At 32.2% G+C, this 20,120-nt stretch overlaps 2 protein-coding genes across 2 annotated transcripts; both read left to right on the top strand.

The window, feature by feature from the left end:
* The first annotated feature begins 1,603 nt into the window (after nucleotides 1-1,603).
* LOC133789703 (uncharacterized) lies at nucleotides 1,604-2,966 on the top strand. Its single transcript, XM_062227476.1, has 4 exons — nucleotides 1,604-1,689; nucleotides 1,817-2,051; nucleotides 2,131-2,220; nucleotides 2,295-2,966. Exons 1-4 carry the CDS (start codon nucleotides 1,604-1,606, stop codon nucleotides 2,964-2,966), a joined length of 1,083 nt encoding a protein of 360 aa, XP_062083460.1.
* A 3,562-nt stretch (nucleotides 2,967-6,528) lies between these two features.
* LOC133790348 (beta-glucosidase 12-like) lies at nucleotides 6,529-14,795 on the top strand. The gene is made up of 12 exons (XM_062227953.1): nucleotides 6,529-6,770; nucleotides 6,907-6,976; nucleotides 10,289-10,347; nucleotides 10,458-10,533; nucleotides 10,625-10,790; nucleotides 11,717-11,972; nucleotides 12,686-12,801; nucleotides 13,308-13,525; nucleotides 13,714-13,745; nucleotides 13,861-13,963; nucleotides 14,220-14,328; nucleotides 14,441-14,795. The coding sequence occupies exons 1-12, from the start codon at nucleotides 6,564-6,566 to the stop codon at nucleotides 14,613-14,615; spliced, it is 1,587 nt and encodes a 528-aa protein (XP_062083937.1). The 5' UTR covers nucleotides 6,529-6,563; the 3' UTR covers nucleotides 14,616-14,795.
* The last annotated feature ends 5,325 nt before the right edge of the window (nucleotides 14,796-20,120 follow it).

Raw genomic sequence — 20,120 nt, forward strand, 5'->3', positions numbered from 1 at the left:
AACCAAAACCAAAAACTGAAGAAACTTTATAACCTTACCTCAAGTGTTAGGGTGTTCCTGCTAAACCTCTGCCAATTCTCTAAACCTAGCCTAGGATCCTTGATGCTCAGCCTAACTCAGCTCTCCTCCCTGAGCTTTGCTCCAAAGTTTCTCAAGAAATTGATGAAGAAGACACAAACCGACCTTAGAGAAAACCAGCTCTGTTTTCTCCCTTTCCTTTTTCTTCCTTTTCCTTATTTTCTCCCTTTCCTCAGACATCTATATTTCTCTACAATTTCCACTAACATAAAGCCTTAGTAACACTTAACTCCTGTAAGCCAAATGACTATTATGCCCTCCCTTTTAACTCTAACCCTTTAATCCACTTAAGGGCATTCTAGTCATTTTACCAAATTCCCGCTAATTCCTCGAGTGTCTCAAATATTTACCGCTTAATTCCCGATACCTAACTAATCACCAATAATATTCCTCGATGTTAAAATAGACTCCAATATACTCACTAAATTCCCATTTATACCCCTAGGCTCACCCCGAGCCGGGTATAAATCCCCGCCATGACTTTTTCGCTACTTTGCTCACTAAGATCGTCTCGAGTCATAGATCACAGATATATCCACATAATAATGTGGTCTCAACAATTATCACATATATCAATACATTTACGCCCATAATGACCAAAATTACGATTATGCCCTTCTAACCTAATCAGGGCCTACATGCATACTAATACACATAGTCATGCATTTCAGATATTCAAATAGTCATATAACATGCTTTAAATCATAATCATGCATCTTAATCATTAAAGTCACACATAATTCTCATTATGCTATCCAGACACACTAATCAAGGCCCTTAAGCCTCATTAGCGAATTCGGGTCGTTACACGTGTTGCCCCTAATATTGTTAAAATAACCTAACCCCTCCCAGCCGCGCCTCTTCTCCTTCACTCATTTCTCTCTGAAATTTTTCAGCCGCCCCTCTTCCCTCCCTTTCCATACCCTCTCCAACCCCATCAGCCGAACCACCATCAGCCGCCCCATCATCATCCTTGTCTGCCAACCCCAGGCCGAACCACCATCATCTTTCTCCCAACCTCAGGCCGAACCACCATCAGCGAAAACCTCCAAGACCCAAGACCTCTCCGACCTCTCCGAACCAACCCCAAGACCTAGGCCGAACCACCATCATGTGAACCTCCGACCTGTCCGACCCAACCCCAAGACCCAGACCGAACCTCCGACCTCGCTCCCTCGTGGCTCGGACTCCCACTCCAGACGGTCGGCTGCAACACAGGTAACCTCTCGGCTTTTATATATTATATATGTAATATATATATGTATAATATATAAATATGTATAACCCATATTCTATATATATGTGTGTATTTCTATATATATGTATAATATATAAATAAAACTAACCCATTCTATAAATATATAGAACCTCTGTTTGATTGTAGAAGAACCTCTGTTTGATTGTAGAAGAAAGCAAGAGAAGGAAGTGTTTTGAGGGTTCGGTGCAAGAATAGCCTATACAAAAATAACGTAAGTCCGAACCTACTTTGGGTTAATTTTTCTCTTAGATTCTGAGTTCTAAATTCATGTCAAATGGTCTTGTTATGTTCATAGTGTTTTGTACTAAGTTTGGAAGAAGAAAGAACACACCAAGAACCGTCCAAAGTAAGAGGTATATATTCATAGATTTCCTTCGTAGTTTACGGTTCTGTTTTTTTTTTTTTTTTCATTTTCGTTGCTTAGACTTGGCTAAAATTCTGTGCTGTTTGGTGCAATTTAAATCACTATGTTGAGACTAGGAAAACACTAAGACACGAATACTTTGAGAAACACTACAATGGACCGGAGGATTGGGATAAGGTTCTAAACAACCCAACCAATGATGTTAACAAGGAGGAGTGGAAGCAGATCTGTCAGTTATTTACAAGTCCACAATTTATTGCGCGCTCCGTAAAGAATAAGGAAAATCGGAAGAAAGAAGAGTATTCTACAACGCAGGGTACAAAATCGCTGGCAGCCATCCGTTTTGAAAAAGTAAGTAAAAGATAAAATATTATCAAAATTATGTTCTTTTAAATTATATGTTCTCTAACATTTGGGTTATATTTTTTAGACGAACCCGGACCTTATAGAGTCATGGAAGGATTATCATTGGAAGAAAGCAACAAATGATTTCGTGAACGATGATGCTCGCCAAGATTATGTCAGTTTGAATTATATTTTTTAATATAAATAGAGTTATATGTAATGTTAGTGTCTAACATTTTTTGAAAACAGGAAAAACTGAAGGCTGATTTTGAGTTACAAACTCAGCAAACATCCACTGATGCTTCTAATAATGATAGTCCGTCATCAGTTGATCAGGTGGAGGTGCTACAAAAAGTATTAGGCCAAAGGCGTGGACATGAGCGAGGAGTGACCCGCAAATTGAAGGGGTCGGGGTCGGGGTCGGGGTCGAGGTCGGGGTCGGGGTCATCATCTACCCAACACTCTCACTTCAGCGAGTCTCAAGTTCCTCCTCATCATTCAAGAGAATATATAGAAAAATTGGAGAATAATCTACAGAAATTGACTGATCAAGTTAATTTCTTATCTCAATTTTTTGTACCTTCATTTCGTCCACCAAACGTTCAGATGCCGCCTGTGCCTGATAGTGACAATATTTCTAGGGCTTCGTCTTCTCAACCTCAGCTCCAACTCATCCTTCCATGTACGGGGCAGCGCCGTCTCAACATATGGTACCTCCATATATGTATGGAGCAACACCTTATCCGTGGCCGATTCCAGTGTCCTCCCAGCCGTCGTATCCCTACATGTATGGAGCTGGATCGTCCACATTACCTCCCCAATATCCTTGGCCGATGCTGCCACCGCAGCAATCACAACCACAGCCACCGCAACAACCACAACAAGAAGACAATAGGGAGGAGGACGAGGCAGCTGATTTAGGAGACTAGGTTTATTTTATTATTAATTATTGTTAAATTTTATGAACAATATGACTATTTGTTATGTTAATGTATTATGAATATGTACAATTGTTATTTTAATAAACTAATTTGAATATTTAATATAATATTTTTATTTTTAATATATTTGTTTTCAATTATTTAAAATTTAAATAATAATTTCGATAAATAAATAATTAAAATTGTATTTAAATAGTTAATTTTATTATTTTTTTTATAAATAAAATAGTTTTAGGGGAGACACTGTCGCCCCTGATAATATGCCACGTGTAAACATTTGGGGCGACATAGCATAGTATTAGGGGCGACACGTCGCCCCTAATAATTATGTATTATGGGCGACTAATGGAGTATCAGGGGCGACATGTCGACAAAAATAATTCAAAATTTTCAAAATTTTGAGGCGACATTTCAAGTTTTAGGGGCGACTGTGTCGTCTCTGATATTTGAATATCAGGGGCGACCCTTCGAGTCGTCCCTAATGTTCCCTTTAGGGACATTTTTTCACGGGCGACTCATCAGGTCATGTCGCCCCTAAAACTCATTTTTGTTGTAGTGTTTCTAATCGTCATTCCTGGAAGCAGCCATAGTGACGTGGTGTGTTATAGAAATTATTATTTTTTTCATCACTTCTTCTTATATAATTTTATCTCACATCATTTTCTCTTTCGTCATTTATTCTCACATTATTTATTTTCACATTATTTTCTCTCTCCTTATTTTTTATTTCATAATTTCACAATATTTTCTCTATTTCAATATATTTATTAAATTTTTGTTCAATATTTAATTTTTTTAAAAACACTATAGCCAAACACTCCCTGTATCTTGAAAACAACAAAACGATTTTCTATGCTATAAACAACAATATTAAACAAGCCTATATATTTCCAGGGTCGACCCTAAGTATAGGCGGGCCTAGAGCCCCCAAATAAAAATGCCCTATTTTTATTTTTGAAAAATGTTATTTTTTTCTATACAAAAAGATCCCATAATTTTACAAAAATACAATTTTATATATAAATATTGTAAAAATATCAAAAATTTCCTTGGAACTCCAATGCTCACAAGCCGCCCCTTAATATTTCCTAAAAATAATATGAATAATGATAGACACATTTATTTTACATACTCAAATAATGCATATTATTGTATACATTTTAAATGTATAAAATAAGTGTGTGCCTAACATTAGTCGAACAATATTATCATGCGAAATACTATACGAAAACCTTAAATGATAAAAAAAAAACTTAGTGGTAGGAATTGGAAGCGTAGATAAATAGAATGCTTAGACAAGTTGAAGTTTGAAAATTCACAACTCGTTATTTGCTTGGTTTTCGAAACCTATATAGTTAGCCTTAATTAAGGTACATACGTGTGTAAATATATAATAAATATGTATAAATTCAAAAAGTGGATAGATATGTTGAAAATTTCTACTAGAGAATAATAACCACAAGGGCACCGATCGATATAGAGATAAAGTATTTTTTTTTTCAATCTAAATTTCACACTTTTGAAACTGATATATATCTTAATCATGTGATGAAATCGATCCAAAGATAATGACTACTCAGTCAGTCAATAAGTATATTATAAATTTTGAGAATTGTATTATTCATTATAGCCGAATTAACATGCTTAATTAATAAAAGAAAGTGAGAAAAGTATACATATGAGAAATTTCCACCGATAAATTTTGAATTAATATATTCAATACATATAAGTTACTTCATTGAATTAATTTTGAATTAAAGAGTTTATTAAAAAAATTAATTTAATAATCTAATAATTAACTAATCTATTTATTTTTCTCAAACATATATCCTTAGTAACACAGAGATTTATAATTGTACATGTGACTTATTTTCTTGTAATTTAATATCAACTCATTATATATAAATATATAAATTATACAATACAATACTATTTTATATATCTTAATTTAAAATTTAGAAATTAAATTAATTAACAATAAATAGATACTTAAATTAAAACAAATCCTCTTAGTTTTCTTTTAAAGGATGTATGATTATTCATTATCCAAGCGAATTTAATATTTTTTATATTAAATTTCACCCAATTAGAAATTAGATCTAAAAATCTCATGAAATATTAAATCATTTTATATTGTATGCCTATAAGGCTTTTCATAGATAATTAGTATTGTGCATACTTGGAGATGGTAATTTGTTTGGTTAATTGGAAGAATTTCTCTCTTAATTTATAATATATTATGTTTTCCATTTTTTTAGCTTTAAATCTGATATATAATTTAAAGACGAACCGGTTTTAGTGATAGTGGTATTCACCAATTTAAATTAATTAGAATATAACTTTTAAGTCAATATTTTATAATTTTTAATTAAATTTTGAACATACACACATGTATTGCACGAGTTGCCTATAATTAAAATAATATCCTAAATTTATCAAGCAATTAATTAAACTAATAAACAACAAATAAAAACTTAAGCAAATCAAGTTTATACATAAATATATAAACACCATGCAAATACACATGTATGCCTTGGTTTAATAATAAAATATAAGAAAAAGGAGAATCTTAGCTATCACTGATATTTAATTATTATTTATCATAATTTGTCAAAAAAAAATTATTAGTTATCGTAAGAAGACTAAATATTCAAATGGTTGAAATGTCCAAATGATAGTAAAGATAATGATAACTATTATGTTTGCCACTACCATTACCATATACATATATTTATAATAAACAAAAATTAATTAATAAATAAAATATTTATAAATGGGTTTAAACTTATATAATATTTAAGCCACAAAAAAAAAAGAAAAAGAAAAAGAAAAAGAATAATGGATATGATATATATCACATACATCATTGACCATTAACAACAGTCTATGCACACAATATACGTGTGTATATATATATTATTCTATAAATTAGATAGCAGAGACAATAATTTATTATTCCATGTATAAAAATGACCGTTTCTATAAAATTATTAATTTTTAAGCTAAGACGATAATAACAGACAGTCCATTTGTGAACAGTAAAGTCAAATTATATAGCTTCAAAACAGTTCTTTATACAAAAATAATAGAGTAATAATCATAAAAAATAATAATAATAATAATAAAAGTATCAATTATGTTCGTACAAACACATAATTAATAAAGATGCTTTCAAATTTAATAACTTATCGGTCGTCCCATTTTGTCCATTTAATTAATATATTGCTTGTCAAATTTGTTTCTAGTTATATGTATATAATAAATTTACTTTTAATAATAGGTAAAAATAGTTTTTTTTTTTTTTCACTTTTACTTAATTTTGATAATATTTTACAAAATGATCATCTAGAATTTTAGCCAGTTTCTAAAATTTCTTGTCTTGATAGCCAGCAGTCATCTTAAAAAAAAATATCACAATTAAAACAAAGTGTACCATTTTACCAAAAACCCAAAAATAAAGAAATAAATAAATAACCGAAAAAAATTATTTTATTAATAGTACTGGCCATGTAGGTGTATATAAAGACACACTACTGGTTTTCAAGAAGTTACACATCATATTTTGTAGAATCTAACAATGGCTTATTATAATCACAAAGACTCATCACTTTTACTGAACTTAGGGTTTCTTCTTCTTCTTCTTCTTCTTGGTTCGGCAGCCATAGCCAAATCTACCAAGGTAGCTGAAAGTACAGTTGTACCAACTCAATATGCCTCTATGCTCCTCAACCGAACCAGTTTCCCACCTGGTTTCATCTTTGGAACAGCTTCATCTTCATATCAGGTAATAACTAATTAATATATACATATAATTATAATGACTATATAATCATGTTATATAATTATAATTAAACCCTTAATTAAGTTTTACATTCTTATTGTGATTATGGGTTTTTCTTTGTTTTGTGATTTTTGTTCAGTATGAAGGTGCTGCCAAGGAAGATGGTAGAGGACCCAGTATATGGGATACTTACACTTACAAATATCCAGGTTTTTTTTTCTTCTTCTAATTTATATTATTTTCTCAAGAATATTATTAGTCTGTGATGCGTATGTAAGTTTTTTTTAAAAAAAAAAATTATTTATTCAAATGAGTCATTCAAAAAGAAACTTAATTTTCTCTTGAATTATTATTATATATTTCCTTGCTTGTGATTTGATATTTAAGGTATACTATAGACTATAAATAGGAGTGTTACATCATCATAGAATATGTAGTTCAGATTTTTGTAAATATATATATATATATATATAAAAATTTAAGAAATAAATTATTGCATATTATGTAAATCAACATACAAAATGATGAATTTTGAAGGAATTAATATTTTTTTTTCTACTACCCCAAATGAAATAAAACTCTATAAATTTACATAATATATATAATTGTTATCATTACATTTTAATTTAATTGTTTATTATTGTTATTAAATATTATTATTATTGCATAGATTGGTTTTGATATTAATTATGGTTTATATATTTTTAGACCTTATATTTTTTTTCTATTACCTGTTTGGATTTTATATTTTAATAAATTACTTTTTGGACCTTATGTTTTGTAAAATAGTTAAAATAGAACCCTAACCGATTTTGGTCAATGTTTTTTTAACTAAAATAAAAAATAATTTACTAAACTAATAATTCAGAACAAAAATAAAATCATTCTGCTTCAAAACTGTGTTATATTTAATTTTTGTCTTCATCAAAATTGAGTTTAGGGTTCTATTTTAATCATTTTATAAAACATAAGGTCCAAAAAATAATTTATCAAAATACAGAGTAAAAAAAAATATAAACCCTATTAATTATTATATAGGTTAGAGTTTTATATATACATTCTCATTTGATATGATATAGTCTGGTAGACTTTATTTTATAGTGGAGCCGAGATCATGGGTCCTGACTTGAATAATTCACGGAATATATATGATCCAAAGAGACAAAATGATGATTATCTTTATTATTTTTTTTCTTTTTCTAAATATATAAAATATAATATATTACTAACATATACTAGCTAATTATGATAGAGAAATTCATAATCTATAATTTATATAAATATATATGGTTAAGTACACTCGAATTTGTGGTTTAAAATTATATATTTAATTATTGATTGGATGGTGTATTTATTAATTATTTTTAAAAATAATTGTACAACACAATTGGGAGAAAGGAGGAAGCTCATAATGAAACTATTAACTTTTTTTTAAAGATAAAATCAAATAAAAACTACACTAATAATACATAATAAATACTAGAGGAAAATACACAATTTGGAAAAAGAGAATCCAAGACCTATTGTTAAGATATTAATAATAGTCAAGAATTAAATCACCTTAAAAATATACTAATTCTCAACAAATTAAATTATTAAATTAAAGTCCTATTTGATATGTTAAATTTATACAAATATAACATTTTAATATGTTATGCAACTCAGCAGCTGGGGCATAAAGGACAATATTGAAAAATATAAAATATTGAATAGGGCAATAGTTATTATTATTGTTTTGATATTTCAAATTCAAAACCATGTGACTAAACAATTGAGAGCAACATAAATTAATTAATAATTAATTAGTAGTTGCCTATTCGATACATATAAATTAATTATATATTCGCCACTAAATTTGGTAACATGAAAGTGTAAACTTTTACATTCAATCAAGCAAAACATTTCATGATTAGTCTATGCATTATAAAATTTCATCCCAAAAAAATGTCAATTCCTAAATTTAATTTAGTGGGGGAGAGTGAGAACTTTAATCAAGTGGGTATAAAAGAAACTTCTAAAAAAGAGTTGTATAAATTTATAGTGTTATATATACTCTTTTTCTATATATCTAGGAAACTAATTTAGTACTTATCATTTAATCAATAATATTTTAAAATTATAATTACTACGTACATATTTTGGTAAAAAAAAAATAATAATAATGAAAGAGTTTAAAACATTTTTTTTTATCAAAATTGGAGGAAACAATATATTGATCCCAACTATATATATATATATATATATGATATAGTATATAGTAAACTCAGCTTTGTTGATATAGGTTTCTTAAAGGTTTTTTGTTTTTGGCTAAAAATTATGTTTACAAAGTTCCTATGAAGTAGATTAATTATAATGAGTGTTAAATTAATTGATATTAAAATTAGAAATTTCCATGAGGCAAATGGTAAAATTTTTAAAAGTTTAGGGGCAAACTGAAAATATAAGAATTATAATAGTAGCATCATTTTTTATTTATTTATTCTTGACAAAACCATCCTATTCTTTTGAACGTTGTGTGGTTTTTTTTTTTTGGCAGTATATATATATAGTAATAATTTAATTAAATATATACATAAATAATATATACAGAGAGGACCACATTGAAAAATGTGTTTGACAAAATAATAAAGACACACGTACGTTATATTGCGTAAGTTGTAAGATGTTCATATATTGAAAAAAATAAGTTGGACTGTTCGAGATATATATTGACAATAATAATAATTAATGCTTTTAACTTAATTAACCCATGACTGTTACAAAACCATGAATTTATTTCCAAGAAACTTCTCTTTGTAAATTTTTCTATTTCTACACACACCTACATATTTTCTTTAAAAATTAATTGGTCATTAGCGGACATCATCACAAGCAATCTTAATTGTCTTTTTGCACTATATGTGTGAATCTCGTGCAGTTTAACTCATTATTTGGTTCTCAAGAGTCTTATTGCACTATGCAGATCTTTTTTTTAAGTTGGCTCAAGATCGGTGTGGATTGAATGTCTATCTTTTTTTTTAAGTTGGCTCAAGATCAGTGTGGATTAAATGTCTGTTAGGAAATTGACTCATGATATCATGACAAGAATTATGTAGTTTTATCTAAAAACTAATTGGTGATTAATGGAGTTACTCATGGTCTTATTAATGACTCAATATTCTTACATTTATTCTATGTGGGACACCATACTCTAATACTTATGAATGAATAATCTTTATTATAATAAATTAATACAAAGACTAAAATCTAGAGCCAAATATATGATAGGAGAAATCATGTTATATAAATTACAAAAAGAAGTTAGCTAATGATGTTTATCCATAAATTAATAATTATATATATAGTTTTTAATTGTTAGATACTTTTTTTATAAAAATATTTAATAAATTTACTCTAACTCAGTATTTAAGTTAATAATCATAATATTTTAGGAAAAAAAAAACATTGATCATATATTGGATTTAATTTTTTTTATCAAATATGTATTTATATTAATATTTTATGTGATAATGAAATTGCAGAAAAAATAGCTGACCGCAGTAATGGGGATGTGGCAAATGATGAGTATCACCGGTACAAGGTAGAAAATTATATATTTATGTATTAGTGCTAATGATGAATTAATTAATAATTATATAATAAAGCTTAGTAATTTGTTGTACTAATAAATTTATGAAATTAATTATATAGGAAGATGTGGGGATTATGAAGGAAATGAATTTGGATGCGTATAGATTTTCTATCTCATGGTCAAGATTGTTACCAAGTAAGTATAATAATTAAGTTTGAATGTTATATTTGAATCATTAATTAATTAGATATATATGATTAATTAATAAATTCATAAATTTATTCAGATGGCAAACTAAGTGGGGGTGTGAACAAGAAAGGAATAAAATACTACAACAATCTCATCGATGAACTCATAGCCAAAGGTTTGAAGCCTTTTGTTACTATCTTTCACTGGGATCTTCCTCAAGCTTTAGAAGATGAGTACGGTGGTTTCTTAAGTCCTCACATTGTGTAAGTAATATAGCCAAAGACCATAGTTGTTTATATAAATATATATAGGAATTTTTTTTAGGTTGAGAAATATCATTTTTGTTCCTACCGTATGAGCGTTTTTTTATTTTTGGCACTATAAGAAATTATACCCAATTTTTTTTGCATGAGGGCATATATTGTAGTTATATTAAGTATTCTGCCAATTTTCAAAAAATTCTGAATAATTTATGGTGCCGAAATTAGAGTTCAAATAATCAGTTGCACGCGTGTCTAATTTTTTTTTTATACGCGTGGAAAACAGACTATTTGAACTGTAAATTTAGCACTGTAAATTTATCGGACTTTCTTGAAAGTTAGCGTGATGCCTACTATAACTATCATGTACGCTGTCATGCAAAAAAATAATTAGGTTATAATTTCTCAAGTATCGAAAACATAAAACACTACTACAGTACGGATAAAAAGTGTATATTTATAGGGAGATTTATTGTAGGGGCTTCAAAAAAGCCCCACCAGTAGAGCTTTTGTGTATTCCCGACTTGTGAACATTTTTCGCCGTGATCTTTTTTATAATCGTGTATTTTGTACTTATTTAGAGCATCTTGCAAATTTTCAAAAAATTCCGAATAATTTATAGTGCCAAAAATTAGATTCAAACATATTATTTTCCACGCGAATAAAAAAATCAGTTACGCATGCAACAACTTGTTTTGAACCTAGTTTTCAGCATCGTAAATTATTCGAAATTTTCTAAAAATTTGCATTATTCTCTTAATAATTACAAATACACGGTTATAAAAAAATATCGTGTCAAAAACTGTTCACGGGTAGGGAATACACAAAAACCCCACCGATGGAGCTCTTTTTGAATAACTATAGTAGAATCTCTCTATATTTATGTATATATATATATATGCATATAATATGAATGTATTTACGTATAGGGGGCATTTCAAGGACTATGCGGAGCTTTGCTTCAAAGAGTTTGGGGACAGAGTGAAGCACTGGATAACACTGAACGAGCCATGGTCGTACAGCATGGGCGGATATGCGAATGGAATGTTGGCCCCTTTCCGATGCTCTGCCTGGCAAGGACTCAATTGCACCGGCGGAGATTCGGGGACTGAGCCATATCTGGTGACCCATTATCAACTTCTTTCTCATGCTGCCGCCGTCAAACTCTACAGGGATAAATATCAAGTAATCATCATTATATTATCTCATTTCTTATGCTCATAATTAAGTATTAATTCTTAGACCAAGTAGTGCACAACACAATCACAATACACAAGTATACGTAGTTCATCATTGAAAGCTATAGACCTTCCCTTATTAAATCTATAAAAATGGCCAGACTTTTGTTATGGCAGGGATGAACTCTGTTCTGTTCCAGTTTATATGCATTAAATGTAAACTTAATTACATAATGAAATAGCGAAATTCATCCAAGGGAAAACGAAATCAAAAAAATATGTATTGTATAGCTAGTTAACTGTAATGCTAGGTATCACATATTTCTTTATTTAGTACATTATATTAATTAGTGTGTTATGCCAACCCACTATACATATAGGTACACTATACTATTTAGCATATATTAAATATATTTATGTATATATTTTCTTCTTTTATATCTTTATATCTTGTGTAATTGCCAAAGTTGCACACGTACGCTTTAGTAGGTGCAACCTTCAACTATTATAATGAGAAGAATAATGATACCAAAATTATGATAAAAAAAAATTATTATACTGATGAGTCCCACTTAAAATAAATTTGATGTTTTAGTACATAATTTTTTGCACATGTACCTGATATATGCTATTTTGTACATATTTTTCACAATATTGTCATGTTTATGTACTTTTTTTTTTCATTAACTTTTATTTACATATATATATATATATATATAGGCATCTCAAAAGGGCATGATTGGAATAACATTGGTGTCGCACTGGTTTGTGCCGTATTCTAACGCAAAGCACAACCTAAATGCTGCAAAACGAGCCCTCGATTTCATGCTTGGATGGTACATATTATTACTTCGGAGCCCTTAGAGCTACAACCCTATATAGTGATCACTAGGGCTTCACTTTAAGCTCTACCGGTGAAGCTCTTAGTGTTCTCGACCTTACAACAGTTTTCGGCGTGATTTTTTTTTATGACCGTATATATTGTAGCTATTTAGAGCATCATCGCGATTTTTAGAAAATTCTTAATAGTTTACAGTACCGAAAACTATAGATTCAAACATGTTGTTGCACGCGTGACTAATTTTTTTATGCACGTAGAAAACAACATATTTGAACTTAGTTTTTGGTACTGTAAACTATTCAAAATTTTCTAAAAATTTGTAGGATGTTTTAAACAGCTACAATATACACGATCATAAGAAAAAATCGCGCCGAAAACTATTCGCGAGTCAAGAACACTGAAGAGCTCCACCGATAGGACTTAAAATGAAAACCCTATAAGAAAATTGTCCCTATATATGTATATATATTTGTGAAAATAAAAACCTAATATTAATTGCAGGTTTATGGACCCCTTAACAAATGGTGACTATCCACATAGTATGCGAGAACTGGTGGGAAACCGACTCCCAAAGTTCACAAAAGAGGAAACCAAACTTGTGAAAGGATCATTTGACTTTCTTGGCTTAAATTACTACACAGCTAACTATGCAGCCTATCTTCATTTGCCCAACAATGCCAAACCTAGCTATAACACCGACTCCAAAGCCAACCTTACAAGTAAGTATATATATATATATATAACTTTATACAAATGTGTTGAAAATAATGTTATATATTTTGCTACTAATAACGAGCCTAGTTAATTAAAGCCACCACTATATATATACACTAGCTATAATTAATTAACATGCATATGTTATTGAATGAATAATTAATTTTAATTTCATCACATGATCATGTGACAGCCGAGCGAAATGGTCTCTCCATTGGTCCAAAGGTGTGTACAATTTTTGTTCTTGAAACCAATTATTAAGTACAATTTTTAACACCTAATATATATATGTACGAAATCTTTTTATTTTTTTTCATTTTATTATATGGTTTATTTGCAGGCTGCTTCGCCTTGGCTCCATGTTTATCCAGTAGGGATTTATAACATTTTACAGTACACCAAGAAAAAGTACAACAATCCATTGATTTACATCACTGAGAATGGTAATTATTATAATCAAATAATTTTATGCTTATTTAAGAGAATTACTAAGGAGTACTAATAGTATCCAATATCATAAATACGTGGCATACTGTTATTGATACAATCCAAAATCAAGTCTCTTAACCAATTATAATGTGCCACCTCATGTGGTGTTGGACACCTTGAGATGTAAAATAGTAATACTGGTATTTAAATTCTATGATGATATTATGTATAATAATTAAGTGTGCTAATATACTTCTAATTAAATTACAGGCATTGATGAGTTCAATAATCCCAAATTATCTCTCGAACAAGCCCTCATCGACAACCAAAGAGTTGATTACTACTTTCGACATCTTAGTTACCTTAAAAAGGCCATCAAGTAATAATTATCTTTACATATAATTAATTAAAAGAAGCTTTTTTTTTTATATATATATTTCAATATTAATCAATTAATTAATGTGAGTTGTGCATAAATTTATTTTGTGTAGGGATGGGGTAAATGTGAAGGGATATTTTGCATGGTCATTGCTTGACAACTTTGAATGGAGTTCAGGTTACACTGTTCGGTTTGGCATTAACTTTGTGGATTACAAAGATGGTCAGAAAAGATACCCCAAACTCTCAGCACACTGGTTTAAGAATTTTCTCATGAAGAAATATTAATGAGAGCAGTAGTCCATGCATATATATAATAAGATGCGCTGGCTCTTCTATGAATAATTAAGCCAGAGAGAATTTTTAGGGAGAGAACAATTTGTGTGAAATCTCAGCTCAAGAAATTCTGAGCTATTGCATTGCCTTTTTATATAATGATGAGTAACAGAATTACAGCCTTGCACAATATGCCACCTGACTTACACAGATAAAAAAAACAAAACGATTCTAACAGAATTGTACCAATACAATGATTACAAAGAATATTCACCAAAAGGTGTAACAACCAAATCAGCCAAATAATTGGAGAAAACGTTCTGTAGAGGCAGAGCATAGTAGCCGTATAGGGTGCCACTAAGTATTCAGGTTCTTAACACCACCCCTCAAACGAAGGGGTGACATCTTCACACCAAGTTTGTCAACAAGAACCTGAAATTTTGATTGAGTGACACTTTTTGTGAGGCAGTCTGCAATCTGATCTGAAGTTGGAATATACCTGATTTCCAGCTCTTTTTTCAGCACTTTGTCCCTAACAAAATGAATATCTATCTCAATATGTTTGGTCCTTGCATGGTAAACTGGGTTAGAAGCCAGCACACTAGCACTAATATTGTCACACCATGTAACTGGTCTTTCGGACAGCTTGAATTTAAACTCCTTTAGCAATGACTCAATCCATGTTATTTCTGAGGCCACATGTGCTAATGCTCTATATTCTGACTCCGTACTCGATCTAGAGACAACGGCTTGCTTCTTTGATGACCACGACACAAGAGAATCACCTAAGTAAACACAGTACCCAGCCACCGAACGTCTATCATCGGGACAACATCCCCAATCCGCATCAGAATATCCAACTAAGTTCAACCTTTCACAGTAACTAATATGCAGTCCATGATGTAATGTACCTTTTAAATACCGCAAGATCCTCTTAACTCCACTCCAGTGACTTGTTGTTGGAGTCTGAAGAAATTGACTCAATCTATTTACTGCAAAAGCAATGTCGGGCCGAGTATGGCACAAATATTGCAAGGCTCCTATCGCACTACGGTACATTGTTGGATTTGAGAGCACTGTTCCATCAGCTTTTGACAAAGTCTTTCCTGTTATCATAGGTGTTGGGCACGGCTTGACATTCAACATATCATATCTGTCCAGTATTTCTACAATATACTTGGTCTGCGTGAGATAGAGTCCTGTCTCATCCCTGTGAACTTCTATGCCCAAAAAGTAGTGCAAAGCCCCCAAATCTTTCAGAGAGAAGTGTTTGTTCAGTTTGTCAATAAAAACACTCAACTCAGCCACATTATTACCAGTGACTATTATGTCATCCACGTATATTAGCACAAAAATAATGGTTGTTTCTGTCATGTAGAAAAACAGTGAGGTGTCGGCCTTTGAGTTTCTGAAGTTCCACTGCTGCAATGTGTTCTTAAGTCTGTCAAACCAAGTCCGAGGGGCCTGCTTTAAACCATATAACGATCTATGGAGTTTGCAAACATGATCTGGTTTTTGAGAATCTTCAAATCCTGGTGGCTGTATCATGTACACATCTTCCTGCAAGAACCCATTCAAGAATGCGTTGTTTATGTCCAATTTCCTTATAGTCCAGTTTCTTGATACAGCAATTGTAAGAATTATTCTCACTGTAGGAGCCTTAATAACGGGGCTGTAAGTTTCACCGAAATCGAGTCCAGGCCTTTGATGAAAGCCCTTAGCAACCAATCTGGCTTTGAACCTCTCCACTGTTCCATCTGATTTCAGTTTGGTTTTATACACCCATCGACAACCAACTGGGTTAATACCTGTTGAAAAGGGGACTAAAGTCCACGTTCTGTTTCTCTTCAAGGCATCTATTTCGGCATTCATAGCTTCAGTCCACTCCTTTGACTGAAAAGCTTCTTTGACACTTCTGGGTTCCTCCAAATGCAGATTCCACTTGGTTGTACTCAAATAAACTTTTGGTTTAAAAATTCCAGCTTTTCCTCTTGTAATCATGGAATGGGTTGGTAATTTCTGAACTGTGGCAGGCTGAACTGTTTCGGATTCCATTTGAACTGAAACTGCATCATTTAAATCAATATCTTCAGCTTGTTCAACAGATTTAGCTTCTCGATTACTAACCTCATACTCAGTGTGTTCGTTGGCCAGTGATGGCGGTGCTGCAGGGGATGCTGAGACCGGAGCTGTTGGAGTTGTATCAACCAGATTTTGAGCGTTGGATTGAGTTCTTTGAGTGAAAGGCAGAAATGGTAAAGAGGACCAAGCTGCGTTTTGGACAATAACCTCTTTTTCAGGGGCATAATTGTTCAGAAACCCCTCTTTAAAGGGAAACTCTAACTCGTTGAAGGTCACGTTCCTAGAGATATAGATCCTCCCTGTTGAGCTTAGGCATTTGTATCCTTTGTGTGAGGTACTGTAACCTAAGTTGACACACTTGAGTGAATGGAACTGAAATTTATGAGATTGGTAAGGTCTTATACAAGGGAAACAAGCTGATCCGAAAACCTTCAGGAAGGAGTAATCTGGCCTTTTATTGAATAAAACTTCAAAAGGTGATTTCATTTTCAAAACAGGTGTTGGGAGTCTATTTATGAGATAAATGGCTGTTTGAAAAGCATCTACCCAGAATTTTAAAGGCATTATTGCTTGAGCTAAAAGGATTAGACCCATTTCCACAATATGCCTATGTTTTCTCTCTGCCCTTCCATTTTGTGAAGAAGTGTGTGGACATGAATGTTGGAAATCAATTCCATTTGTTTTGACAATGTTTGAAAAGGCTTGAAATTCACCCCCCCAATCGGTTCTAAGGACTTTAATTTTCTTTTCAAACTGATTTTCCACAAGTGTTTTAAACTGAATGAAGGCTTCTAATGCTTGGTCTTTTGTTTTAAGGGGGTACAGCCATGTATACCTGCTAAAATCATCTAAGAAATGGATGTAATATTTGAAATTTGTGTTAGAAGCAATTGGGGAAGCCCCCCACAAATCCGTGTGTATCAACTCTAGAACATGTTTGGCTCGGTTTGAAGATAGTTTAAAAGGAAGGGCATGGGACTTTCCAAATTGACAGGCATCACAAAAGTGCAAAGTTTCATTCATTGAATAAGGTACTTGAGAAACCTCTAAAACATGTTTTAAAATTTTTACAGAAGGATGGCCTAACCTCCTATGCCATACGTCATTTTTGGAAAGTAAAGACTTGTCATTAGGGAGATGTGTTACATCAGAAATTGGTAAAATAGAAACAGCAGCAGTTTTTCGAAACACACTTTGACAACTTCGAACAGGATTGTGACTATGGGCATGGACAGATTTTGTTGTTGAGGTATCAAGTTGATACAATCCATCTTTAAGCATCCCTTGCAGCAGCACCATCTTGGTTTTCTTGTCCTTCACAAAACAGAAATCAGAGTGAAACTCAACAACTACATCATTATCAGCTGTCAACTTTGATACACTAATCAAATTCTTAGCAATCTTTGGAACATGAAGAAGCTCATTAAGTGCTAATTTAGTATCTGTTTTAGTAGGCAAAAGACTTGAACCAACAAGTGAAATCTCTATTTGATTACCATCACCTACTGTAAGTTTCTCCTTACCACCATAATCCGATTTTTGACTCAGATTAGACGCAGAGGCAGTGATATGATTGCTCGCACCAGAATCGGCATACCAAACATCGCTGTCCACAACCTCGGGTGATGCAAGAAAAGCGGCATGACTTCCTCCTGGTGAGCTCTTGTTAGCAGTGGGATCTTGACCCATGAAGGATTCATCATACCTATTATAACAATAGGCAGCTGAATGACCGTATTTGCCGCACACCTGACAGGTGGGTTTGGAGTTGAACCCACGGCCTCTACCTCGAGTTCTCTGACCAACACTTCTTTCTCCATTGTGTCCAAACGAGCCTCTGCCACGATTGAAAGGAGTACTTCCACGACCGAAATGAGCACTACTTCGACCTCTTCCAGATCCATGACTGGATTTAGCAGCAAAATTCGCAGAGGGTCCACTGATATGCCCAGTTACGCTTGAACCTCCTGCTTTTGGTATTTCTCCAAGTGCCTGTAATCTCTCAAGTTTGTTATCGAAAGTAAGCAAAATATCCTGTAGTTCCTGCCAAGTCATACGAGTTCTCTCAATTTGTACAACAATGGGTAAGTATTCAGCACCCAGACCAGAGGTAACATTTGATATTAGATGACTTTCAGGATATGGGTCTCCTGCCAAAGCTAAGCTATCAGCCCACATTTTCTTTTGTCTAAGATACTCAACCATAGGTGTATTACCTTTCCTTGTAGTTTGAATCAAAGTCCTAGTGTCGTCTAGCTTGGCCCGTGAGTGAGCTCCATAGAGGTTCTCCAATGCACTCCAAAGAGAAGCCGAAGAAGCACACCCCATCACCTCAGTGGCTATCGACTCCGACATCGAGCTGTAAATCCAACCCATCAGCAACTGATCACTCACGATCCATTGCTCGTACTCGGGATTGAGTCGCATTCCAAATCCTGACTGGCCTTCTGCAGTCGGTTCAGCTGGTAGAAACTCAGATGGGCAGGGACGACTTCCATTGATGAAGCCATCGAGTCTGTGACCTCGAATGATTGTGGACACCATGGTCTTCCACAGGATGTAATTATTCCTGTCTAATTTGAGAGAGAAGGGTTGATTTAATGTAGTGAATGGCTGGGTATAGGTGTGGGTTGAGTTCTGAAGTGCACTGTCATTTGCAGTGAAAGTTCCTGCTCCACTTGAAATTGGAGCAGCTGGGTGTGTGGGCTGATTGTTCGCCGGAGTAGTGGGAAGGGGAGTCTGAGAGTTTCCGGTTGACATTGTGTCTCGAACCTGGCTCTGATACCAAGAGAATTTTTAGGGAGAGAACAATTTGTGTGAAATCTCAGCTCAAGAAATTCTGAGCTATTGCATTGCCTTTTTATATAATGATGAGTAACAGAATTACAGCCTTGCACAATATGCCACCTGACTTACACAGATAATAAAACAAAACGATTCTAACAGAATTGTACCAATACAATGATTACAAAGAATATTCACCAAAAGGTGTAACAACCAAATCAGCCAAATAATTGGAGAAAACATTCTGTAGAGGCAGAGCATAGTAGCCGTATAGGGTGCCACTAAGTATTCAGGTTCTTAACAGCTAGTACTGTTGTTTTTTTTTATATATATATATATAATCAATTATTATGGCATTATATATGTATTTGTACGGATTATATATATTGCAATATTATTATTTTATAAGGGTATGTTCTTGAATAATCAATTAGTAATTAATGTGCGTGTTTGAACAAAATATCTCTTCAAAAATGAGGCACGTACCTAATATATATGTTCCCATTATATATAACTGCCTTTAGTTCGATTTTATAATATATTTAAATAATTTTTATATTAATCTTGCTAATTATAATTTTTCTAAAAAAAGAATATAATATTGGGTAAGAAAATTGCAATTTTTTTTATAATGATAGAAAATTATATATT

Source organism: Humulus lupulus, chromosome 7, assembly GCF_963169125.1.
Source record: "Humulus lupulus chromosome 7, drHumLupu1.1, whole genome shotgun sequence".
Lineage (NCBI taxonomy): Eukaryota > Viridiplantae > Streptophyta > Magnoliopsida > Rosales > Cannabaceae > Humulus > Humulus lupulus.